At 53.4% G+C, this 24975-nt stretch overlaps 3 protein-coding genes across 17 annotated transcripts; 2 read left to right on the plus strand and 1 right to left on the minus strand.

Annotated features, from left to right (window-relative positions):
• The first annotated feature begins 620 nt into the window (after window positions 1-620).
• Window positions 621-15645, plus strand: RTKN (rhotekin). Of its 10 annotated transcripts, XM_058683636.1 has the most exons (14): window positions 818-901; window positions 1041-1233; window positions 2827-3001; window positions 9045-9244; window positions 10983-11044; window positions 11142-11195; window positions 11291-11408; window positions 11629-11838; window positions 12589-12683; window positions 12790-12896; window positions 13130-13258; window positions 13929-14097; window positions 14261-14365; window positions 14950-15394. In XM_058683636.1, exons 3-14 carry the CDS (start codon window positions 2930-2932, stop codon window positions 15282-15284), a joined length of 1656 nt encoding a protein of 551 aa, XP_058539619.1. In that variant the 5' UTR covers window positions 818-901; window positions 1041-1233; window positions 2827-2929; the 3' UTR covers window positions 15285-15394. The 10 variants fall into 10 exon arrangements, with proteins under 10 accessions (XP_058539621.1, XP_058539625.1, XP_058539616.1 ...); XM_058683640.1 differs by lacking the exon at window positions 2827-3001 and having other exon boundaries at window positions 819-901; XM_058683634.1 differs by lacking the exons at window positions 818-901; window positions 1041-1233 and adding an exon at window positions 2118-2229 and having other exon boundaries at window positions 2584-3001.
• A 131-nt stretch (window positions 15646-15776) lies between these two features.
• Window positions 15777-19560, minus strand: WDR54 (WD repeat domain 54). 6 transcript variants are annotated; one of them, XM_058683643.1, is made up of 10 exons: window positions 19401-19560; window positions 18800-19022; window positions 18585-18647; window positions 18126-18192; window positions 17982-18035; window positions 17527-17654; window positions 16538-16638; window positions 16301-16463; window positions 16041-16115; window positions 15777-15963 (listed from the first exon to the last, which is right to left on the minus strand). In XM_058683643.1, exons 1-10 carry the CDS (start codon window positions 19442-19444, stop codon window positions 15832-15834), a joined length of 1050 nt encoding a protein of 349 aa, XP_058539626.1. In that variant the 5' UTR covers window positions 19445-19560; the 3' UTR covers window positions 15777-15831. The 6 variants fall into 6 exon arrangements, with proteins under 6 accessions (XP_058539626.1, XP_058539627.1, XP_058539629.1 ...); XM_058683644.1 differs by having other exon boundaries at window positions 19385-19560; XM_058683646.1 differs by having other exon boundaries at window positions 19352-19453.
• An 11-nt stretch (window positions 19561-19571) lies between these two features.
• On the plus strand, window positions 19572-24952 carry C9H2orf81 (chromosome 9 C2orf81 homolog). The gene is made up of 4 exons (XM_058683632.1): window positions 19572-19684; window positions 22847-23068; window positions 23148-23369; window positions 23547-24952. Exons 1-4 carry the CDS (start codon window positions 19667-19669, stop codon window positions 24891-24893), a joined length of 1809 nt encoding a protein of 602 aa, XP_058539615.1. The 5' UTR covers window positions 19572-19666; the 3' UTR covers window positions 24894-24952.
• Window positions 24953-24975: the final 23 nt, after the last annotated feature.

Below are 24975 nucleotides of genomic sequence, written 5' to 3' on the forward strand. Positions count from 1 at the left end.
TGTCAGACACTATGCTGGGCATCTTACACCCATTCTCATATGGAATCCTCATAGCAACCGGAGGAATGGAGATAATTACTATACCCCCATTGAACAGATGAGAAAACTGAAGCTCAGTTCAAGACTGAGTCAAGGCTCCACAGTTAGTAATTGACAGAACAGGATTCCAAAGCATGCTTAAGCATGGCCCCCGGATTGGGTGGATGGGCAGGTAGCGAATGGAGGACCTAAAGCGGGAGGGGGACGAAGAGACATTGGGACAGTAGGAAGTTGAAACGATCACTTCAGAAGCTGCTTGGTGTGGAATTGGGGACGGTCCCGGGGCCCGGCTAGAACCGCAGTATGCCACGCAGTGACCCCAGGTGGCCACGGGATTTTCCGCGCGCAGGGAGTGGGGCTTGCCAGGTGGGGGAGGCGGGCGGGGCGGGGCTTCCCTGGGTCCGCCCCTTTCCCAGGTGAGGCGCCTGAGACCTGGGCGCGACCGGATGACGCGCCCCCGCAGTGTTTGAGCAGTGTAGGGTGCCTGGCTGTGGGGTTGTCGGGCCAGGACTGCTTGGTGCCTCGGGACTGGCTCGGCCGGCCGGGCCTTTGGCGGGGGTGGAGAAGGAGGGTGGGTGCCGCGCCCTGCCCAGCCCAGGTGTCGTCTCCGGGGGCGGAGTTTGGGAACCCGGCTGCGGGAGATTCCCAGCCGGACTGGCGGGCGGACGTCGAGGAACAGAAGCGGACGAGATCGGACACAGCTGGCGGCTCCGGGAACTCACAGAGCAGGTAAAGGCGCGGGGTCGCCAGCATGTTCTCCCGAAACCACCGGAGCCGGGTCACCGTGGCCAGGGGCTCCGCCCTGGAGATGGAGTTCAAACGCGGCCGCTTCCGACTCAGCCTCTTCAGCGACCCGCCCGAGGTGAGACCCGCGTCCCGGCCTCCCCCTTCCCCCGGCTCGGGCAGCCCCGGCTGCCCTCGGCCCCCCGCCCCCGGCCGCGCTCACGCCGAGGGGCGGAGACGCCGCGGTCTGGGTTCTAACCGGTTGTTGTTGACTTCAGAAGTGAGGCGCGCACCGTCTGAAAGTTAATCGAACCCGTGCCACCCCCGACACTCCCTGGCCAGTTGGGATGACTTGTCTCTGCCTGGAAAAACTCCGGGTTGGCTTGAGTTTAAGGGTCCGCAGGCTCGATTCCCAAAGTGTGCCTGGACCGGGCCTATCCTGCGCATCCCGCGGCGAAGGGCGGTGAGCAGGTAGGCGGGCCCCAAACAGCTCGGATTCGTTTGGGCTCTCTCTTCTTCCTCGGCCGCCAGCCCTATCTCACAACCTGTCTCAACCATCTGGGACAACCTTCATCACCAACTCGACTTCTAGGCCAGGTCTGACCACTTAGTCGCTGAAGCCCTCCCCAACTGCTCCTCTGTGCCCCTGAAGGGCTGGGAGTGTGTGTGGTGGGGCGGGGGAGTCCCTTTTAATGATTTGGGCGTTTACCACACCAAAACTTTGCAGCCCAGTGTCTACTCACAATTTCCTCCCCGGCCCACGGCTCTACCCCATTACCTTCCTAGTCTGAGCCCTACCTGTAACTCCCCATAGAGGCTTGGGAGCGGCTGAACGTTGTGGGCCTGAGTTAGGACCGAGGGCAGTAGCGACAGCAAAGAGGCTGTCCCCAAGGTCACCTCTCCTTCCCTGCAGGACCTGTAAAGGGTTAAGTGAGGGGGCCTTCCTCCCGCCCCCCTCTCCCTCCGGGCCGAGATTCCAGGCCTGGCTTCTGCCCTTTCCCCCCAGCCTGCCCAGAACAAAGGCCCTTTCACATCCACGTCCTGGTATCCCGGGCCTTCTCTGACTCAGAAGCCAGTGGACCTGGGGGAGAGGGGCTTTGTCGGGTTCCTCACGAGCAACCCAGCGTGTGACCAGCGTGGGGGAGGGAGAGGCGAGGCCTGGGGACCAAGAGGAGGGGCCTGTGGGCTGGGGCCGCCCCTGGGATAAGCTGGGCCTAAGGGGCCAGAGCAGAGGAGCCAGAGGAGCCGGGGCGGAGTCGCAGGGCCCGCCGGCCGCTGAGGGGAGTGTGACTCCGTGGGCCGGGTTGGAGGTGGTGGGGCGGGGGGGCAAAGCTGCAGCTGGCTGGGAATCGGGGCTGGTTTCCTGTCTGGAAGGGAAGGGGCCCGCAGAGGGGAGCGGGGGCAGCAGCAGACAGGCACACCCCTGCCTTTCTCCCGCCCTCTCCTCCCTTCTTCTGGAAAAGCGAGGTAATTGTGAGCCCAGGGTGGGGCGGGCTGGATAAGGGCCCCAAGTTGGAAGAGGTGGCCCTGGGGGTTGGGCCCAGTGTACCCCTTTGTCCCGCTCCCTGGGCTCACCAGTCAAGTCCTCACCTCCATCCCTCTTCTTTCTGAGAGTGAGAACCCCTCTCAGAAAGCTCTGACCTCCTGCCAAAACCCACAACTCTGTAAAACCTGCGTGAGCGTCCCCTCCCTGCCCCCTTCCAGCTGTGCCTGCCCCTCACGCCCTACCGGCACACAGACTCTCTGTCCACCAGGCCAGGGATGTGGGCGGGGGCTGGGGAGGGGCCAGAGTCGGAATGAAAGGGCCTTTTTCTTCCACAGCTGGGAGAACAGCTGCCACCAAAGCAAGACTGGACACTCTGTGCCCAGAGCCCCTTCTGCAGCTGGCCTCCCTTCCTGGGACCTTCCTCATTCTCACCTCGCTTTCCTTTCTTCCCATGCCTGGCTCCCACCAGGACTCTGGAACAGTGGTAGGCAAGGGAAGTTTGTCACAGCTGCCAGAGGGGTGTAACAGGAGTGCAGAGGGACGAGGGCAGCTTCTGCCCTCTGCCCACTTCTTTCAAGACCAGGGAAGCAGCGGGAGGAGGAATTGTGGAGCAGCGTGGTGCCTGTCCAGCACCCCCCCTCTGGAGGGGTCCACAAGGGAAGGGGAAGTGGGGGCACAAAGATGCAGGACAGAATGCACATCCTGGAGGACCTGAATATGCTCTACATTCGACAGATGGCGCTCAGCCTGGAGGTAACGCCCCCACCCCCGGAGTACACCTCCTGTGCATGCACCCCAGCCTCAGTTTGCCCCCGCGCATCCCTGCTGGGGCTGAGGAGGGAGGGTGGGACCTGCTCAAAGTGGGGAGAGGGCCAGTTGGTTCTGTATGCCTTGTATTAGATGCTGTGTGTGGACCTACGCTCAGTTCTGTTGAGCAGAGCATTATGTTGGCAGAAGGGTCTTTACACCTGTTTCTGAAAGCTCTGTGAGTGGGTGTGGATGTGTGTTTTGGAGGGGGTCATTTAAGTGTGGAAAGAAGAGAGGATTTGATGTAAGAGAAGTTTGCAGGAAGGCTGTGGCCCTGCTAGAGAAGGGGAAGGGGGCTCTGAATCCGGATGTAAGAATTCTGTTGGCCCTGGAGATGGCAGGGAGCTGTTTGTTCATTTATTCTTAAACACCTTTATTGAATACCTCTATATGTCAGGCTCCTTTCTAGACCATGGGATACCTCAGTGAACCAGACAGGAAAGGCCCATTCACCTGGGGGAACATATAAACATGCAAACACATAAATCATCTCACACAGTGAAGTGATAGTGAAAATGGGATGTAATACACATCAGGTAGGGAAGGCAGCATTCAGTGTGGAGGTCAGAGAAAGTCTTTGCAATGAGATCATGAACTGAGACCTGAAGGATATGAAGGTATGTAAAGACTGGACAAAGGGCTTTCCTGACAGGGCATAGCAGGGGCAAAGCTCTCAGATGAGGATGTGTTCCAGTTCCAGTGTGGCTATACCTGGGGCTGAGGTCATGGACAGGGTCCAGATTATGCAGGGCCTTGAAGGCCCTAACAAGGCATGTAGATTTTACTCTAGGTATGCTGTTGGCCCATGCAAGGTTTTGTTGGTTTGTTTAATTTTTAATGTTTATTTATTTTAAGAGAGAGAGAGAGAGAGACAGAGCATAAGTGGGGGAGGCTCAGAGAGAGAGGGAGACACAGAATCCGCAGCGGGCTCCAGGCTCTGAGCTGTCAGCGCAGAGCCTGATGCGGGGCTTGAACTCCTGAATCACAAGATCATGACCTGAGCCAGAGTCAGCGCTTAACTGACTGGGCCACCCAGGCACCCCTACCCATGCAAGGTTTTTAACCAGGAACAGTACTTGTCTAATGTTTTAAAATAATGACTTCTGTGGACAATAGGCTAGGCAGGGGTTGGGGGTGAGAGAAAGAGTTGGCAAGAGTGGCAGCAGAAGACCACTGGACAGCAAGTTGTTACAGCCTTAGGGGAGTGAACGTGGTGGTGTGGAAGAAAGTGCTGCTGGTGGAGACAGAGTAGGGGCTGGATTTCAAATGATAGTGGTAGATCTGACAGGGCTGGTTGATGGATTGGACATAAGGACTGGACACTGATGGATTTGCCTCACAGCAAAGAGCGTTCCAGGTGTGTGGCTAAGCAGCTGAGTGGTGTGGCCATTTACTGAGATGGGGAAGGAGAAGGAAACCACAGAGGTGACCTCCTGGACAAGGCAGGAGATTGCTGTGGGGGAAGGTCGGAGGTGGGATTGTAAAGAGAGCACATCCTTGGCACAAATTGTGCAGGTTGTTTCCTTCACAAGGGTGCCAGGCAGAGGCAGGAGTCCTGGCCTGCTTTGGGGCTACAAACCTTTAGAGGGGACACCTTTATCTAACTTGTTTGCCTGGAGAGGGTCACCTATTTCTAATATGCAGAAAGATGCTCGGGGTGGCTGGGTGGCTCAGTCAGTTGGGTGGCTGACTTCGGCTCAGGTCATGATCTCACAGGTCATGAGTTTGAGCCCTGCATCAGGCTCTGTGCTGACAGCTCAGAGCCTGGAGCCTGCTTCAGATTCTGTGTCTCCCTCTCTCTCTGCCCCTCCTCCACTCACATTCTCTCTCTCTCTCTCTCTCTCTCTCTCTCTCTCTCAAAAATAAATAAACATTAAAAAAAAAAAAGATGCTCAGTGAGCCCATTGGGACTCTGATACCACCTATTGTCCTGTGTTGGCACATGGGATAAAACCTAGTCCTTTGCACTGTCCATGTTACTAGTTACATGTGGCTATTTAAATGTATAATTTAGTTAATTAAAATGAAATAAACAATTTATTTCCTTGGTTGCTCTAGCCACATTTCAAGATGGCTGCTAAACATGTCCATCATTACAGGAGATACTGTTGAACAGAGCTGGTCTAGGTATTTAAATGTTTAAATTCTGCACCCTCTCCACTGTCTTGTGCTCCCTTCCCCCATGTAATTTTTCTTCATGGTAAGTCTGTTCAAGTTCTGGGGCAGAGGAGGGGGCTTAGATTTCACTTTGGTCATCTCTCCTTCAGCTACAGGCTGAGGGTGCTGTGTTCTTTCTCCACCAAACTCAGCAGTCTCCTCCCCCCAGCCCCCACCCCCAACTCAAGAGAGAGATCCACTGATATTTCAGAGATTGCTAAGACAGGTACTCATGGAAGAATAAATCCAAGAAGACTTTCTGGAGGAAGCAACTTAAGCTGCAAGTAAAGGGGAGGTGGGAGTGAGAGAAAGGCTGTTTTTAAATACGTGCTGGGCCAAGGAAACAATTAGACTTTCCCACTTAATTCTCAAACAATACTATGAAGGAGATAGAACACTCCCCAGTTTATAGTTTCCAGAGGCTAAGTTCTCACAGCTAGTCAAATTCCCAAGCCAGGATTTGGATTTAGCCCCAGTGGAGATTCTGAAGGGAACAGAGGTGATGAGAAGCAGAGCAGTAAGTCAGGGACAGAAGAGAATGGGAGGGAGGGACAGGAAGATGTCCATGGAGAGCTTAATGTGTGCTGGGCTTCTGCCCATGACTCATCCTCCTTCAGCCCCTTGGGCCTTGACCCAGGTCCGGCTGACAACCAATTCTGGGCTCTTTCCCAGGAGAGTCTGGAGAAAATGCCTGCTTGGGGAGAAAGGGGTGTGTGGGTGGGGAGGGGGAGACAAGAAGCTATCCTTGGGGTGGGGAGATGGGGGCTAAACACAGGGATCTAGAAACAGTGCCAGGATTCCTGAGATGCTCTGCCCAAAGGGAGGAAGCAGGATTTCTAGAGTCCTCTCCTCCCTGGAGCTGTGGGAGAGTGGGTTTGGGGCCAGAGTAGGGGGGGATGATAGCAGGCTCATTCATTTAGGCTGAGCCCAGAAACTTTTCTATGGCCCCAGTTATTCCAATTTACACACTATCTTCTTCCCCCATGCTTTTGGGCAAGGGGTCACCTTGGAGGGCAACCGCAAAGCAGGAGGGGCCTCTGGCCTCCTGCAGCTCTAGCGGCACCAAGGCCAAAAAGCCCTTTCCAATGCGACGTGGGAGCTCTGGGAGGCAGCCTTGCGCACGACTGGGTCTCCTGGCTGCGCAGCTAGAGCCCGGAGCCTAACCCTGCCGGGAGCTGGGAGGGACCGCCTGCGCCCAGGAACCCCTCGACTGCTCTCGCGGCAGTTGGGAGCTGATGTCACCATCGCCCCAAGCACCACGGGCGGGAGCGTGCTTGCGAGTCCCCGGAACCAGCGCGTTGCCTGCGTTGGTGCCACAAGCGCAATGGACAGGGCTAGGGAAGGATCCGTGAGTGCTGGGGCCCGGACAAAGAGACTAGGCAGGAGGGGGCTTGAGGACGCCTCTCTCTGTGCCCTCCCTTCTCTCATCCGTTTGTGGTGTTTGTGACAGAAGCTGGATGCAGAATGGGATGGGGGTTGGCAAGCAAGAAAGCTTAGCAGAGGTGGGACCCTGGTGCAGACAGACATAGAGGGGCTGAGGGGTGGGGGTGGGGCAGGAGCTGTGTAGTCTGGGAGGGCTTCCTGGTGGAGGGGGCATTGTGAGCTGGTTGGCCTATTTCTGAAGTGTCAGGAAGAGAAACAATGCTGGGAGAGGGGTCATGAGAGTCAGACCTAGCTCATTGGTGGCCCAGGAAATAAATAGTGGAGGAAGAATGTTTTCAGGGAGGCTGGACAAGGCTTTGAAAACAGGAATTTAGGGTGTTCAGGTCTTGGAGATGTGGAGGCTGGAGCTACCGGGGACAGAAGAAAGTGCCCAGTGTGATAATTGGTGTGAGGGAGAAGACAGGTTTTGGGTGATCACATTCACCCCCCTCTTCCAGCCTGGTGTCTCCACTTGGCTTCCTCTTAAACTAATCTTATACTGTAATGGGGTTAGTTTTCTACCTCCTTTCTGAAGACTTCCCCATCACTTCAACCAGAAGCAGACATGGTCTCTGTCCTGTGAGTGTGTTTATACCATGACATGGCACTTATGGTGCAGCCATTAATGTCTGCATCTGTCACCTCCCAGCTGGATTTTAAATGTGGGCCTTGGACAGCACAGGGATGCTCCAGGTTTGTTGGATGAATGCTACTGCTGTCAAAATAGCAGACTTTAAAAAAGCATCCTCACCATTTATGTATACTATGTGCTGGGCATTGTGCTAAGTGCTTTGCATTCCTGGCTTACTGAATTTTCACAAGTCTGGGATGTGGGGACTATTTCCATCCTCATTTTACAGATGGAGAAACCAAGTCTTAGGGAGTTTGAGTAAACTGTCGAGTGTATTTTAAATAAGTTTTTTCTCAGCTTATCAAGACTGGCAGGAATGTCACAGACCCAGGTTTGTCTCATGTCAGACTGGTGCTCTCACCCTCTGCTCTCTGCCAAGACCTCCAAGGCTCTTTCTGAGTGAATGTTCCTGAGAATCCTGGTGCCTATCTCATTGCCTACCCACCCCCATCCTTATGCACAGCCTGTTTAGCCCCTCACTCCTGACCCCCTGCCTTGCTTGCCTTCCCATCCCCAATCCTTGCCTCTGTCCTTAACCTCCCAAGCTCAGATCTCCTTAGGCAGGTCCCCTAATTTGGAGTGCATACAGGGTTCTGTGCAGCATGGGTGAACTCTATACATGGTATGTTCCTTCTCCACCGATCCCTTACTAACTAGATGCCTCCCTCCCCGAAATCATCACTAGAGTCTTTGGGGTAATCCAGGATGGTCTTTAGCATCTTGTCCATTTTCTTTAGTTGGTGGTTCTCAGCCCTGGCTACACCTCAGAATCACTCGAGGAATTTTCAAAAAAACTCACACACTCCACTCTTAGAGATTCTTGTTCTGCACATCTGAGGCAGAGCATGGTAATGTGTTTTTTGTTTGTTTTTAAATGAGAAGATTAAAAATTTTTAAGAAGGTAACAATTTCCAAAAGTACAGTAGTAAAGAAGGGTGTATATATTTTTAAAGGTAGCATAAATCTGTTTTCCATTCCTGGCACCCAGGCCCACAAACTCATATAGTACACTAATGGTAGAATTGTGTAATACTGTTTTCTTTTCTCACTTAATATATTTTGAAGATTTTTTTCATATCTACGCACAAACATTTACCTCACTCTTTAATGTCTGCAGCCTTCCATATTCCATGATATAGAAATGTTGTGATTTATTTAACCAATGCCTGAGTGAAGGACTTTTAAACTTGGTGCTTTAAAACAATGTTATAATGAGTGGTGTCTGGGTGGCTCAGTCAGTTAAGCGCCCAACTTCAGCTCAGGTCATGATCTCATGGTTTGTGAGTTCGAGCCCCGCATTGGACTCTGAGCTGACAGCTCAGAGCCTGGAGTCTGCTTCGGATTCTGTGTCTCCCTTTCTCTCTGCCCTTGTCCTGCTCATGCTCTCTCTCTCTCTCTCTAAATAAAAACATTAAAAATTTTTTTTAAATTTTGCAATGAATATGGCTTTGCCAATAGGTATAATTGTATTTGTAGGATAAACTCCTAGATATTGAATAGCTTGATCAGAGGATACGTGAATTTCTAGTTTTCATAGATTTTTCCAAATTGTGCTCAACAGAGGCTGAAGGAATTTATGCTCCTACCATCAAATGCATGAGTGCATCTGTATTTTTACAAAGCTTTTCTGGTTATTCTTGGGTAGCTGAGGTTGAGTTGCCTAAAACAGAAGTTTCTTATCTGTTTCTCCTGGGCCACAGCCCACTTGGGGACTGGAGGGTGCTTCAGCCTGCCCCCAACTGACATTTCCTTCTCATCCTTTCCTCCAACTCTGGCTAGGACACAGAGTTGCAGAGAAAGCTAGACCATGAGATCCGGATGAGGGAAGGGGCCTGCAAGCTGCTGGCGGCCTGCTCCCAGCGAGAACAAGCTTTGGAGGCCACCAAGAGCCTGTTGGTGTGCAACAGTCGCATCCTCAGCTACATGGGTGAGCTGCAGCGGCGTAAGGAGGCGCAGGTGCTGGGCAAGACAGGCCGGAGGTGAGCAAGGGGGAGGCAAGGCCGTAGGGGGGGTAGTCGTGTACTGTGTGTATGTACGGAGTGTGGATCACCCTGAAGATGACTTCTCCTTGAAGCCTTGTCAGAGGCCTGGGAGATGCCTTGGTGTTTTATCACCACAGTGTGCTGCCCAAGGTGCACTAAGGAGTAGCTAGGGCTAGACTCAGGAAAGCCAGTGTATCTGGTGAAAGGCTGTCAGTCTGAGGGGTTATAATGTAAAAGGGCTAATTTGCTAAGCCCTGCCTGTGATCCGATGAAGCTGGCTGGCTGGCTGGCTGGCTTCTGGAAAGATAATTTTCTCAAAGTGGGTTCACCAGATGGCCAATTTACCACAAACTGACAATAGTGTACCTAAGGTTCACCATCACAGGCAGTGCTCGAGAAGGGAAATAATAAAAAAACATTTAAGGGAAAGCCTATCTGCTCCCCTAAATTAGATTGTGTATTCTAAAAGGGGTCAGCTTCTGGATGTGAAACACCAGCTTCATGACATTAGATGTTGCTCATCTGACAAATCCACGGTGAATTGGTTGAGGTGATGCTCTGGTACAACTAAAGTGTTTGGAGAAAATACCTGGCAAATGATGGTCTGAGCATTGGCCACTTTTGGTAGCCTGGTCATTTGGAACACTGGCTCTGGCAAAATAAGCCTGTTTGTCCCCACTGCTGAGTAGGGAGAAGGCTCCAGCTGCCCACTGGCAGGGTGCCCATCCCAGCTTGGCCATGAAGGCTGACACAGGAGAGGTTGCCAGGAGCCCTCCACCCGTGAAGCCCCTGGGGGAAGGCAGATAACCAGCTCTGGCTTCCCCATAAAGCTAAAGGGCAAGCAGGCTGGGAGGTGGGGGGCAGTTTCCAATGTGAGCTTGCTATCTTCTGAAAGGCAGCCGTCAACAGGCTCTGGCCTGGCCATAAAACCTAGGCAGTGTGATTTGAAGTACATCCCAAATTGCTGACAGCTGAACACACTGTCATCAGTGCCACATCATTTAGCTTAAGGCCTTACTAAGTTGATAATTAGTGGAGCTATGAATTTGTATGGATAAACTCACTGTCACTTTAGGAGAGACACATGCTTGGTGAGTCCTGCTGACGGGTGGGGAAGGGAGTAAGGCCAGGTGTCTGGGGCCCTGCAGTGGGGTACTGGGAAGGCCCAGCCTACCTGGAGATGGTAAAGGAGAAATCAAAGCTGAGGGGGAGGGAAGAGAGGTTTATGGCAAATGGAACACAGATATTCTTTACTTGAGTTCTTGATTTTCCAACCCACCCAGTATCCTCCTATATCAAAGAAGTGATGAATGAGATGGTGGAGAAGAACAGCCTCCCCCATTGTTAAAAAGAAAGCCTGCAAACTCCTCCAAGTTGGGTTTAATGGAGAAGAACTCTTGAAAAGGAGTCTCTGCGGGCACCTGTTCCCTCAAGCTCCACTCATCCCTGGCAGGGGTCTGGGGAGGTGGTCAGAGAGGATGCTTGGAGGGGGAGGAGCCTAGAGCTTATACTGCATGTGAGCTGATATTCCTCCAGTGTCCCCAAGCCCAGTGACTCCCTGGGTTCAACTGACAGCTCTTACAGTCCCTCAGTCCTGCTAGGTCAGGCTGGTGGGGGACCTGGGGTTGGGCCCTGGGCTGGAGGCAACAAAGAACCCTTGGGAACCAGAACCAGGAGGTGGGGGGTGGGCATAAGTGTCTAGAGGCCAGGTGGCGATGTTGTGATTTGCCCACAGGCCTTCTGACAGCGGGCCGCCTGCTGAGCGCTCCCCCTGCCGTGGCCGGGTCTGCATCTCTGGTAAGAAGCACAACTCCCCTAGTCACTGGCACTCTTTGCCCAACCACAAGATCTGCTGCCCTGTCTCAACATCTCTTCTTGCCCCTCTGCCCCTCAGACCTCCGGATTCCACTCATGTGGAAGGACACAGAATATTTCAAGAACAAAGGTGGTGAGTTGCACACATGCTGGGACAAATGGAGGGAGTGACCTGAGGTTGGGTGTTCTTGTGGGCACATCTTTACCAGTTTTGGCCTCTGTCCCCAGACCTGCACCGCTGGGCTGTGTTCCTGCTGCTGCAGCTAGGGGAACACATTCAGGACACAGAGATGATCCTGGTGGACAGGACCCTCACAGACATCTCCTTTCAGAGCAACGTGCTCTTGTGAGCACCTGGTCCCTGTGACGCCCTCCTTTCTCCACTCTGCTCCAATCCCTGGATGCCATAGCTGCAGGGGGAGAGGAGAGGGAGGAAGGGAGATGGGCCTCACCTGGGGAGTTGTCCTGTACTTGCACCACATCTGTCCTTCACCCCTGCCCGCCCCCTCATGCCTCCCTGGACTTCCCCAGGAGCATCCTCCTCTCTTCCTCCCATACTCCTATAGCACCGAGGCAGGGCCAGACTTTGAACTGCGACTGGAGCTGTATGGGGCCAGCGTGGAAGAGGAGGGGGCCCTGGCTGGAGCCCCCAAGAGGCTTGCCACCAAACTCAGCAGCTCCCTAGGCCGCTCCTCAGGGAGGCGTGTCCGGGCATCGCTGGAGAGTGCTGGGGGTTCGGGGAGCAGTCCCATTTTGCTTCCGACCCCAGCTGTGGGGTAAGGCTCTGTATTCCTCCACTGCCCTCAGTTGCCTCTGCCCTGGCCACGGGTGACCTCAGAGCTGTGTTGAGCATGCAGAAACTATTTTGTGCTGCTGCCACAGCGTGCAGACCTACATGAAGTAGCAGCAGCCACACAGCTGGGGGGCACTCTGGCCTACACCCCGGAGCAGGCCCATGTCAACTGAGAAGACCAGTAAGAATGCAGGGAGAGCTAAGCTCTGGGGTCTTCAAGTTTTTGCAGCAGCAAATCCATCTTATATGGATAGAACAGAGTGCTCTGGTTGGAGCAAAGTAGCCTGGGTCCTGAGGGGTTGGCTGCTGATGCCTAGAGGCACCCAACAGAAACATGGGGCCTCTGAGAAGCAGTTTGAAAGCTCTAGGGCAGTGAACAGAATGCTGACTTTGGAGACACACATGAGTTCAAATTCCAACTCCACCACCTACCAGCTATAAATTTGGGGCAAATTTCTTAACTTCTCTAAGCCTCAAGCTGTCTCATCTATTAACAGAACAATGCCACCAACCTTCCAAGGCTGTTGTGGGAATACAGTGGAATAACATAATTAAACCACAGGACCCAGCACTCAGCAGGAGCTCAGTAAATGTTCTAAGCCCTGTGGAGGAGGCAAGCTAGTTTTCTGTGGGGCCGCCTGAATGACGGGGCAGATCTGCTTAGCCCTCAGATCTCCTGCTATTTAATACGCCAATCATGGGGCTGAAGCCCACTTCTCTGTCTGTCCTGCAGGGGTCCTCGTTATCACCTCCTGGCTCACACCATGCTCACCCTGGCAGCAGTGCAAGATGGGTTCCGCACACACGACCTCACCCTCACCAGCCATGGTGAGTATGTGCTGTGGGGTGGGGGGGATGCTGGACAGTGAGAAGAGGGGCTGTTGAATGGTCCATTTTCATTCCCTATCCTTACCCTGCACTTCCTGTCCCCCAGAGGAGAACCCCGCCTGGCTTCCCCTTTATGGTAGCGTGTGTTGCCGCCTGGTGGCTCAGCCTCTTTGTATGACTCAGCCTACCGCAAGTGGTACCCTCAGGGTGCAGGTGAGGAGGGCGCCCTGACGTATAGAAGGGAACCTGGAGAAGGAAAGCTGGATCACCTAGGCACCAAAGGACTACTGAAAAATCAAGATCTGGGTGGAGGAAGGAGGGTTAGGGCAAGAAAAGAGTTGGATCAGACAAGAGCATGGGCAGAGAGGAGCAGATTCTCACTGGGGGAAAGGGAAGAAGGGTGTTGGCGGTGTGATTCCCCCAGGTAACCTGAGTCATTTACACAGCAAGCTGGGGAGCTGCAGGACTGGGCACGAGTGCATGGAGTCCTGAAAGGCACAAACCTCTTCTGTTACCGGCAACCTGAAGACGCAGACGCTGGGGAAGAACCGTTGTTTACTATCGCCATCAACAAGGTGATGGGTCCCTTGGTGAAGCTACCAGGTGCCAGGGCCCAGGAGTGTCTCCTTCAGGTCCCAGGAGGGTGGGTGCAGAGAGATGGAAACTCGCCTGCTGCTCCTAACAGCACCACACCTGGCTTCAGGGCCAGGAATGTTCTCCCTCACCAGCATCACTGGAAAACTCTTCTACTCACCAGCTTCAGCCCCTGCCAAGTCTCAGAGGGTCCCATGGCCAGTTTAGGATTTTCATCCTCTTTCTGCCTTTTCCCTCAGATTCCAATCTGCCCCTACTTCACCCTTTCCTGGATTTCTCTCCCAAACCCAAGTCCAATGACTTCTCTTGGTTTCCGAGCCCTTTTGGTGGCTTTCCTGCCAACTTTTATGAAAGTACTGAGGGACATTAGGCCTCAGCATTCCTGCATGCCTCTGTGCCTTCCCTGCCTCACTCAATCCCTCCTTCCGTCTCCATCTGCTCCACGTTCCTGACCGAGGACGATCTGTCTCATCTCCAGTCCTTTCCTGCCATTCCCTCCTGCTCTGCTCAATAGGAGGCAAATAAGAGGGCTTGAGGAGAGACCCAACAAGTTCCTCCTTCTAAGGCAGGGATGACCAAACCTGCCTGATGTCACTGCTGACTTCTGTGACCAACGTGAAGGTGGCAGCAGACCCCTTCCTTCTCCTGCAGGAGACTCGAGTCCGGGCAGGGGAGCTGGACCACGCTGCGGGCCGGCCCTTCACCCTGAGCATCAGTAACCGGTATGGGGAGGACGAGGTGACACACACCCTTCAGACAGAGAGTCGAGGAGCCCTGCACAGCTGGATGGAGGCTCTGTGGCAGCTTTTCTTTGACATGAGTAAGAGGAGGAGGCTGGTTTGAATCTTGGGAGGGATTAAGGTTTGATGTTTTTACCCAAGGCCTCTATTTCCAAAAAGTGTGGAAGGGAACGTGGCAGGGGAGAGGATGGCCTGGCCCTCTCAGTCTTCCTCCTCCCACCCCAGTCACTGCCCTCCTTCCAGGCCAATGGAAGCAGTGCTGTGATGAAATCATGAAAATTGAAACCCCTGCTCCCCGGAAACCACCCCAAGTACTGGCCAAGCAGGGGTCCTTGTACCATGAGATGGGTGAGTGAAAGTGCACTCAAGGAACCTGATGGGCAGTGGGGTTGGGGGCTTCAAGGGAGCCTAGATAATGGCAACAGAGAGAAAGCACTAGACTGAGGCAGAGCTCTGGGGACCCAAGGCCCACTCGGTCTTCTTGTATTTGTTTCTCTTCTCCAGCTCTTCTTAGAGCCACCTCCACCAAAGTTCCAAACAAACCCCCAAAGAGCCAGATTCATTTCATGGACTTCTGTCCTAATTTCTTCTTCTCTGTTTCCCTTTCTGCATGTGGATTCCTGTCTCCTCCTCTGACCCTCCACTTGCCTGGCACTGCTTTCATTTTCCTCCTCTTTCCTTGATTTTTTCACCCCCTTCTGCCCACCCCCTCGTCTCCATCCCCCCTGCTCCTCATATCCCATAGTTGTATCAGAGCCAGTGGCTCCAGGGGGCCCAGGTGAGGGGCTTCTCCTGCAGGATAACACAGTCTCAGCTGAGATCCGGGCTTTGCTTTCCTCCTATTACAGTGACAGGTGATGGTCAGGGTTGGGTAGGCCTGGGGCCTAAGCTCTGACTAGCCCCCTCCCCTCAACCCCTTCCTGATGCCACAGCTATTGAGCCGCTGGATGACATCGCAGCGGTGACAGACATCCTGGCCCAGCGGGAGGGCACAAGGCTGGAGACACCCCCACCCTGGCTAGCAATGTTTACAGAACAGCCTGCCCTGCCTACCCCCTGCTCACCTGCCTCAGTGGCCCCAGCCCCAGCTCGGACCCACCCCATGCCCTGGGGGCGACCCCGAACATTCTCCCTGGATGCTGTCCCCCCAGACCACTCCCCTGGGGCTTCCCGCTCGGTTGCCCCTCTCCCCCAGCAGCCATCCCCACGGTCCAGAGGCCTCTTCAGCAAAGGCCCGTCCCGCACTTGGCTCCAGTCACCAGTGTGAGAGAGAAAGGTGCTGGCAACAGGATCTGGCCAGAGGAAGAGAAGACCCATGTGCAGTCGGGCTCTGGATGCGGTGCTGTCAGTAGAAGGTTGGCCAGCTTGGCCTCACCTTCCTCTGCTGGACTTGGGGTAGGCTGGGGAGGAGGAGCAGAAGCCCCTCTTAAGCTGTGGTTGCCAAGGTGTTGAGGGGCTCGTTCCTGGGACTGGCTGGTACCCCCGAAACCCTTCCTGGGAGAAAACTGGAACCAACCCTGCCCTACCTCCCTGCACTAACCAGCTTTGAGGATGGCACTGAAGAGCCTTGGGAGGGAGTGCACCTCCCTTGTGACTCTCACATCAACCATTAAAGTTATTTAACGGCAGCCTTCCCCTGGTTCTTGAGGACAGGTTGCCTTGCTGCTTGGTCTGGACCTGCCCCATCCCCTCATCCCTGGAGCTTAGTTGACCAGGAGTTGTGAAGTATAACTGTGATACTGAGTAATCAGACAAGGGCTGGGAGGAGGGGTACTTTATAAACACCACAGGGAGAAAGGAGGACTGCTCTTCTCTCACACGCTGCTGAATCTCAGGATCTCAGCGAGGTCATAGCCAGTCACAGCAAAGGAGCTCCCCGAGGGGTCACAGAATCGGGCACCACACACCTGGGTGTCAGGCACACACTCACCATGACAGTGTTCCACCTGGGGGAGAAGAGGGCTGCTCAGGGCCTGCTGCCTCAGGCTTGGGCCCCCCTCTCCACTCCTGCCACCACACACACCTCAGTGTAGCCACTCTCTGGGCTCCTGCTCAGTTTCCAGATGTGTACAAAGGTGTCTTCAGCTGCAGAGAGAAGCTATAGAAAAGGTGGTGGGCTGAGTGGGCATTGGCACATGCCGACAGGGGACGAGGATAGGCTGGGGTGCCTGGTCCAGATACCCAGGGAGAGGGCTACACTGAGCAGCAGACGAGTCTGTGGACTTTCTCTCAACATCCCCAGCACCAGGAACAGGGTATGGAAGGATGAAGAAGGAGACTGACCTTGCCCACCTCGGGAGCCAGGTCCAGGGCACAGATGGCCCGGGCGTGGGCGCTGATCTGGACATGCAGAGTTCCTGTGCCGGCCTCATACAGACGCACCTGCCCATCCCCATAGCCTGCTGCTACTGTCCCATGCCACAGCTGCACGGAAGGGCATGGGACCCTGCAAGGGTGATAACCCACTTTAATTTCCTTGGACCCCTCAGGAAGGCATCAGTCTCCTTCCACCTCACCTACCCAAATCCTGGAATTCGGGTCAATAATTTGAATTTGGGCCCTGACCGCCAGACACACAGCAAGCCTGAGTCATCTGCCGTCACCATGTCAGCCACACAGTCCTAAGGAGAAAAGCAGGATCAGTCCTTCCCTTTCCCCCTGCTGGGTCCTGTATACAGAGCAGGAGGGGAGGGGACACAGCATTTGCATCTTTGTCTCTCTAGGGAAAGGGCAAGACATGCAGCTCTCCTGGGCTGAATGGAGGGTTCCCCCAGGATGCATAAAAAGCTTTCTTTGCTTTCCTTAGAGCCTCACTCCCCCTGACCCCACAAACCATGTGTTAGAAGAGGGATATAACTGTCTTCACTGGAAGGATAGTAAAACTGAGCCCAGTGTTACAACCTTCTGGAGGTCCTGCAGGGAGCCAGTCACAGTCATGACTAGAGTCCAAACCCCTTGAGAACCCCCAACTCCAGGCAGCCAACATAGCCCATGGGCCCAGCTGTGGGTCAGGTGCGGTGGAGCATATGAATTAGAAGATACATCCCCTGCTCTCAGGAGGTTTGCAATCCAATTAGGGAGACAAGCGTTGTCTTTGAGAGTAGTACTGATTCAGGGTTCTGCCAAGGGAGATCAGTGGGAGCGGAAATAGGGGGATGGCTTCCCAGAGAGAGTGGCACTGGGCGTGGGCCTGAATAGGTAGGACTTGCCCAAGTCCAGAAAAGGAAGCTGCACGTGTCAGACTTGGAAAGCATCTTAGAAAACATCTGTCCCAACTCCTCAATCCACACTAGTATTGAAAAGTGTTCATGAACTACTAAATGCCACGTAAATGGAAAGTCGGGCTTCATCACTGGACTTAAGGTTGCTGAAGCCTAGGAAAGTGCAGCAATTTGCCCAAAGCCATCCAGCTGCTTAGTGACAGAGTCAAGACTTAAACCCGGGTGTCCTGCCTCCCAAAGTGGGAAGGCTCCCAAGCTCCCTGGAATTGGTAGGGGGAATCCACTCACCTGTCCCTGGGCAGGTTCAGTGGCAATGTCTGTGACTGGTGTCTGGTGCCCAGCCAGCTCTTCACTCAGTACAATGTTGGGACCCTTGGCTGGGATGTCAAACACCAGTATCCGGCCCGACCATGTTCCTGCGGAACCAGTGCCCCACTGATGGCTTCCTGATCCTCCCCAGTGTCCAACCACCACACGTAGCACTCCTGCCATCCCATAAACCTTCATAACAACCCCCCGACACGGTGCCCCAACAGCTCTGCTCCTCCAGTGACCACCATTATTCTATCCTACCCTGCCCCTCTGAAGCCCTCCATGCTTTTCTGGAGTCTCTAAGGGCTTCCTTCGATCCCATCCTTCCCTCTAACCCTCAAAAATTCCCTCAAACCTTCAACATCTTCCTGGCCAAAGCCCACACCCCTATACTCCAGCACCCCCCAATTCCCTGCCTTTGGCCCCCTCACCCACACAGATGAAGTGGCCACTGGCAGCAATCCCTCGGGCAAACACAGCCTGTACTGAGTATGAAAGGGGAAAACAATTAGAAATACCACCTCCAGCCCCACCCAACACTCCCTACCCTGACGGCACTCAAGTCCTGCAGGTACCTGGAGATGCATCTCCAGAGTCCAGTGCATGCCAATAGACCATGACAGAGCCATCTGACTCGTACATCTGCAAGACAAGAAGCAAGGATGGGGGCACAATCCAGCTGACCTTTGCTGAGCTGTGTACTTCACATATTCATGTCAGGCCTTAGCCCATTTAATCCTCAAAACAACTCTGGAAGGGAGGCAGTTTTTATTCCCATTTTACAGAGGAGGACACTGAGGCTCTGATAAGCTAACTAAATTGTCGGAGGTCATACAGCTAGTAAAGGGGCAGGTATTGGAGATGGCACTTGGGAACTGGAAAAGATGGGAGAAAGGAAGATGAGAACTGAGGAAGAATGAGCTAAACATGTGAAAAGTTTGTAAGATTTAGAGACAAGTAGGGAAGGGTCTAGGGGCTTTGGGGAGGAGTTGAGAAAACTCTACTGGGGGAGGGTAGGAAGCGCCTCTTCTTACCTGTATTCCTCGATGTGAGGTGAGTACCAGCAACACTCGGAAGGGGAGGACACACCAATGGACCTAGAGGGAAGTGGCCCAGTCGGAAGAAGTGGTCAGAACAGAGGACAGGAGGGCTCAGAAGAGCGTTAAATCAGAGGGTTAGGGAAGGCCTATTCCTTGAGGTTTGGAGAGGAAGGACAGAGCTTAGGACCGGGTTCAGCAACACCACTCACCTGGGTGATAAGCGGAGGGCTCACTCCGGCTCCCTCCTTAGCGTGGAGCTGGCGCTGGGCCAAGGGCACACCTTCAGGGGCAGCGCTGACAAGCTGGGCGCTGGGTCCATGGACTACCCCAAAATGTGTGAGGTTGCGGGAGGGCAACTGCAGCACACTGAGGTTGTTGCACAGTGCAGCGGCCGAACCTCGAAGGGGAATGGAGCGCTCCCGGCGGAACATCCTAGTGGAGAGAGGCTCGAATCACAGGCGCGCTGCGAACAGTAGACAGCGGTGATTACAGCGGGAGGAATGGGGGGTGCTGTCATGAGGCACTAAAGACCACTGGGAGTGGGTAAGGATGTGATGGGGAACCCGAGGATGGCGATAGGAGAGTCCGGAGTGGGGAGGTCTTGGGGAGCGGGAAAAGGGAACCCTAGGGCTGAGTCATGGGGCGATGGGGAAATCCCAGAGGAGGAATGGTGATGGCACAGGACCCGATGGCCCCAACCGCCCGAGCGAAGGCGGGGTGAGGCAGGGTAGCCACCGCACCCTTCTTCCCTCAGCTGGCACCCTGAAGCTCCCGGCGAGGGTCAGAGTTCACACCTGCAGATCCGCTTGCCTGACTGCGGAATCTTGAGGTCCCTGCGAATCCACCGCCACCATAGAGACGACGCACGTACGCACGGCCAGTAGGCGGGGCCGAGCAACCCAAACGTACTGAGCGCGGCGCGGTTGCCAGGGCAACTGTGGGCGGGGCGAGTCTGCCTGCTAGGGGTGAGCCTCTCTGTGCTAGGCGCCGTTGCTAGGGCGACGGTTAGGCAAGAGCGGCGGCAGCAAGGCAGGGAAGCTGCTTGAAACCCCGGAGTTGGAGCGACCGCTGCGGCGATGGCTCACGAAGGCTCGGTGAGCTTCAGCTCGTCTGGGGGTGCGCTGGAGCACCGGAATCGGCCTTTAAGTTCGGTGGCGGGAACCATGCATGGGGTAGGCTCCGCGCTAGTCGGCGCCGGCCCACCATGGGAGCGTTCGTGGTGACCAAGGAAGCCACATCGGTCTCGGGCAGAAAATCTACATCTCTACCACGCACGCTAACACGCTCTGCCACAGTCGGAACCTGAAGGAAAAAGTCAAATGGGTGGTGCAGAGCCCAAGAACAGGGCTTTTTGGAAGCAGCTAATGCATGTAATAAGTCTCTTATACTGAGGTACCCATTCAAATGGATAAACCAGAATTGGTCAGGCATTGGGGAGAGGTGTTGCTAAATAAACTCCCTTTCAAGGATTTTTAAGAGAAAGAAATGGATTAAACAACTCTGAGGCTGCACTTAAAAGTCAAATTGTTTATGGGGCGCCTGGGTGGCTCAGTCAGTTGAGCGTCCGGCTTTGGCTCAGGTCATGATCTCAGGGTTTGTGAGTTTGAGCCCCGCGTTGTGCTCTGTGCTGACAGCTCAGAGCCTGGAGCCTGTTTCAGATTGTGTCTCCCTCCCTCTTTCTGCTCCTTCCCCGCTCATCCTCTGTCTTTCTCTCTCTCAAAAATAAATAAAACATTAAAAAAATTTTTTTAAGTCAAATTGTTTAAAAGCCAAGGAAACTTTAAATAAAACAGATTTGAGGAGGTTTTGTGCTATAATATTTCTAGCCCCTCTGGTCAGGCCGTGTCTAGGCACGGTCACTATCACCGGTGCCACCCATGAAACACTGGGAGGGTAAATACAAGAAGCAGACTCTCCTCTCCGGATCCTACGTGCCCTGCTCTGGCCAAGCCTGGTCTGGGCTGTGGGTTATTCCTTGGGTTTGCCACCAGGGCTGTTTTCACCAGCAGAGAAGGGAAATGACACTTAAGGGATTTTGAGGTTCAGTGTAAGGTTTAGGAAACACCAGATTTGGGGGAGAATGAATTTGGGAGGATATCTGGTATGAAGCAATAAGGTTGGGGTGAGGAGGCAAAGATTTGGGAAGATTACATTTAGAGGTAAATTTTGGAAAGAACCAGGTTCAGAGAGACTTGAAGGAAAGTGAGAAGGTTCCCAAGAATCTGCTCATAAATTTCTTATGTCCCTAAAATGAATTTATGGAACCAATCTTTTTCTTTTTACGTGGCGTTTTCTTGATTATAAAAGGATAAAGACTCATTATAGTACAGAGAACTTATAAAATAGAGAAGAGCACAAGAAATAAACATATCCACTGTTACAGTTTTGGTGTTTTCCTTTTCTTTCACACATAATGGTTTATACAACTGAGATGATATTGATATGTCATTTTATATCCTGTTTCTATCATGTATCATTACATCATAAGTATTTTCATGTGCCATTGTAAATTCTTCCTAAAGATTATCTTTTTTTTTTTAAATTTTTTTTTTCAACTTTTTTTTAATTTACTTTTGGGACAGAGAGAGACAGAGCATGAACGGGGGAGGGGCAGAGAGAGAGGGAGACACAGAATCGGAAACAGGCTCCAGGCTCCGAGCCATCAGCCCAGAGCCTGACGCGGGGCTCGAACTCACAGACCGCGAGATCGTGACCTGGCTGAAGTCGGACGCTTAACCGACTGCGCCACCCAGGCGCCCCCTAAAGATTATCTTTAATCATTGCATAATATTCCATAATATAGAGGGCACACAATTAACCATATATTCTTTTCGTTACACATATGTTTTAAATATGTTTAAATATGTTTTAAATATTATGCTATTGTAAATGACAGCTCAGAGAGTATTGAAAGATATATTGTGATTTTCACTTCAGAATATGCCTTAAAGGAAGGAAGATTGGACACCTTTTCAAATGTTTGTTAGTCATTTGCAGTTCCACTTTTGTGAAATGTTATGTCCTTTGCTTATCCTTGGGGTCTTAGGCTTTTTATTATTTTTATATGACTTTTTAGTATACTTGGGAATATTTATCCTTTCTTATATTTATTGCAATTTTTTGAAAGCAGGATAAAGTCAGGCTCTAAGGGCAGACAGACCTGCATATGAATTATGACTCCACTACTTCCTTGCTGTGTAATCTGGGCAAATTCTGTAAAATGAGGATAAAAATAGCATGTAGTCTAAAAATGTAAGACTTGAGTCGATTGTATGTAAATGAAACATTTAAGTGCCAGTAAATGGTAACTACTGTCAGCTTGTACTTAGGAGTGTTTTTAAAATATGTATAGGAGGGGCGCCTGGGTGGCTCAGTCGGTTAAGCGTCCGACTTCGGCTCAGGTCATGATCTCGCGGTCCGTGAGTTCGAGCCCCGCGTCAGGCTCTGTGCTGACAGCTCAGAGCCTGGAGCCTGTTTCGGATTCTGTGTCTCCCTCTCTCTGACCTTCCCCCATTCATGCTCTGTCTCTCTCTGTCTCAAAAATAAATAAACGTTAAAAAAATTAAAAAAAATAAAAAATAAAATATGTATAGGAAAAAATTTGCATATATATACGTATATACATATATATATATACGTATATACGTATATATATGGCTATTTCTTACATAGCTTTTATGCTTCGGTAAGTCTTTCTCGCCCAGAAATTGTATGACAATTTAACCTATTTTTTCCTACATTTAATTTTTTGCTTATATTTTTATTTCATTTGCATGTGTGTATCCTGTAATTCATCTGGAGTTTATTTAGATGTATATTGTGAAATGAGGATCTAAGTTGATTTAGGGGAGGGAGGAGGCTCTAAAGAGCACTAACCATTTATTGACTCCTTAAGTTCTTTGAACTCTCAAGAACTTTGAACCTTTTGAACTAGTGCCAATAGCAGGGACTGTGTCCTTAGAGCTATATATAGTTTGGGTATACTCTGTAATCTCAAGCAAGTGATGGTTAATTTGTGTTGTTTCAGTTTCTTTGTAAAACGGATTTAGTGAGCTGTTAAGAAAATTAAATTAGCTAGGTCAAACATCTAAAAACGCATCTGACACATCGTAGGCTCTTAGTGGACTGACTGTTCCTTTCAAAAGGCTTTTCCTTCCTACTGGACAACTTGAGAAAGCTTCTTCCTAGCCTATAGCTGTGTCCCCATTCCACTTTTCCAGGTTTCCTGCCCTGATTGCCCTGTTCTTTCCTCACAGAGGCAGATCCGGGACCGCGGGGTGACCCGATCCAAGGCGGAAAAGGCGCGACCGCCTACGGTTCAGGTACCACAGGTGGACATCGTGCCTGGGCGGCTCACGGAAGCGGAATGGATGGCGCTCACGGCCCTCGAGGAGGGAGAGGATGTTGTGGGGGACATCTTGGCTGATCTGATGACGCGAGTCATGGACTCTGCCTTCAAAGTCTACCTGACCCAGCAGGTGGGTCTGGATGGGCGTTCTCCAGACCATCTCCACCCCGCCCCCCAAACTGGGCTAAGACCCTCTCTCGCCTCCGTAGTGCATTCCATTCACCATCAGTCAGGCCCGGGAGGCGATGCTGCAGATCACCGAGTGGCGCTTCCTGGCCAGGGACGAGGGAGAATCTGCAGTGGCCGAGGACCCCACGTGGGGCGAGGACGAGGAACCTCTGGCATGCACGACGGATGCCTGGGCTCAGGGATCAGTGCCCGTGCTGCAAGCGCCCGCCTCTGTGGGGCTGGAGGAGATCTTCCAAGGCGAAGTAAGCCCAGCCCCCAGCTCCCTCCGCCCCTCACCCCCCTACTCTGCGCCTCGCCGCCGCCGCTGCGTCTTCGTTCTCCTCACGGCTTCTCTGGACTCCCCCACCCTTAGTTCCTCTCTCCCCTTTCCGATGTGTCACTATCCACCCTCCACCCCTAACCTCGGTGTATATCCCTAGGACCGAGGGAGCGTGGACCAGATCTCTTTAGGAAGATCGTGGACGGCAAGAGGCTCTCAGGAGCAGATGGAATCTTGGGAGCCTTCTCCAGAGCTGCGAGTCACTCCGGGCCCCCCACCTACCCCAGAGCTGTTTCAGGAGACAGGGACCGAGGGCCTTTTAGAGGAACTGGACATCCAGGCCGGAGACCACCAGTCCTCGGCTGGATCCTTGAACTCGAGCAGCCAGCTGTGGGTGGAGATGGCGCTCGACGGCAGTCCCCCACCTTTTCCGGATCTGTCCCAGGTAGCCAGCACCCAGGCCTCGGCCCAGAGGGTACCGCCCCGCAGCTCCCAGTTCTCGCTGGAGGACCTCTATCATTGCACCGCCCAGCCGCACGCGGCTGGGGACTGGCTGAAGCTCAAGAAGGAGAAAGTGCCCCGCATGGACTCGGGCGTGTCGGTGGCCCGCCCCTCCTCCTCATTCGAGCCACAGCAGCCTAGGTGCGCGGACGCGCTGCGGGGCGCGCGTCACTACAGGGTGGGACGCATGGCCCGGGCGCGCCTGGACCCCGCGCGGCTGCCGCGCCACTGGGTGCGCCCTCTGGCTGAGGTTCTGGTTCCAGACTTCGAGGCGCGCCCGCTGGAAGCCTACCGCGGGAGCAAGAGGGGCGGGAAGACCGAGGCTCGGGCCAGACCCCAAGCACCGGGTCCCGGTGTCCGCGTCTCCCCGACAGTTTTCTTTTCTCTCTCGCCTAGTGCTCCTTTCCGTGTCTTGGGCCCGGGCCCTACTCTCCAATCCCCCTCTTTGAGCTTAGGCCCACCGCCGCCAGGCTTTGGGTCAAAGTTGGCCTTTCCCAGCCCTGGGCTTCGCTTTCTAGCCACCCACCCAACCCTCCAGGATCTGGCCCGGAGCCCCAGCCCTAAACAGTGGCCAGGTGCCAAGTGGCCCAGTGGCTGGGAGGGGGCGGCTGAGTTGCTGGGCGAGATGTGGGTAGGCCGCTGCCACGTACCTCTGCATGGCCTTCATCCCAGGGACCTGGAGGGTCAGGATCCACACAGGTGGCCTCAGACGGCATCCCGAGTCCTCGAGGCCACGTCCCAGGTGATGTGGAAGCCCATGTTGCTGCCTGAGGCAGTGAAGCTGGCTCCTGGTGTGAGCTTGTGGAACCCAACCACCCAGGTGCTGCTCAGATCTGCAGTACGCCAGCAGGCAGACACAGAAGGCAGCATCTCTCTTCCCATCCAGCAGCACCCCATCCAGACTGGTGCCCCAAAGCCTCAGGTGACCATGAGACAGCTAACGAAGAACTCAACACCCAAAGTGTGGCCACTCCTCTCCAAGGACCTGACCCATTCTGGGTCCTGAAGCTCAGCCAGTACTTTCCTTCTTTCTACTTGCCAGAATAAACACCTCAGTTGCTTTAAGAGTTGGCCTGATGTCTGTCAGT

This window comes from Neofelis nebulosa, chromosome 9 (assembly GCF_028018385.1).
Source record: "Neofelis nebulosa isolate mNeoNeb1 chromosome 9, mNeoNeb1.pri, whole genome shotgun sequence".
Lineage (NCBI taxonomy): Eukaryota > Metazoa > Chordata > Mammalia > Carnivora > Felidae > Neofelis > Neofelis nebulosa.

Coding starts and splice junctions, on each gene's coding strand:
- RTKN (XM_058683633.1), top strand. CDS start 791: ATGTTCTCCCGAAACCACCGGAGCCGGGTCACCGTGGCCAGGGGCTCC. Junction 14,098..14,260: donor GCAGCTTTTCTTTGACATGA/GTAAGAGGAGGA, acceptor CCCTCCTTCCAG/GCCAATGGAAGCAGTGCTGT. Junction 14,366..14,949: donor GTCCTTGTACCATGAGATGG/GTGAGTGAAAGT, acceptor CTGATGCCACAG/CTATTGAGCCGCTGGATGAC.
- WDR54 (XM_058683643.1), bottom strand. CDS start 19,444: ATGGTGGCGGTGGATTCGCAGGGACCTCAAGATTCCGCAGTCAG. Junction 18,036..18,125: donor CTCTGGAGATGCATCTCCAG/GTACCTGCAGGA, acceptor TTTCATACTCAG/TACAGGCTGTGTTTGCCCGA. Junction 16,639..17,526: donor CTGAACCTGCCCAGGGACAG/GTGAGTGGATTC, acceptor TTTTCTCCTTAG/GACTGTGTGGCTGACATGGT.
- C9H2orf81 (XM_058683632.1), top strand. Junction 23,069..23,147: donor AAGTCTACCTGACCCAGCAG/GTGGGTCTGGAT, acceptor TCGCCTCCGTAG/TGCATTCCATTCACCATCAG. Junction 23,370..23,546: donor AGGAGATCTTCCAAGGCGAA/GTAAGCCCAGCC, acceptor GTATATCCCTAG/GACCGAGGGAGCGTGGACCA.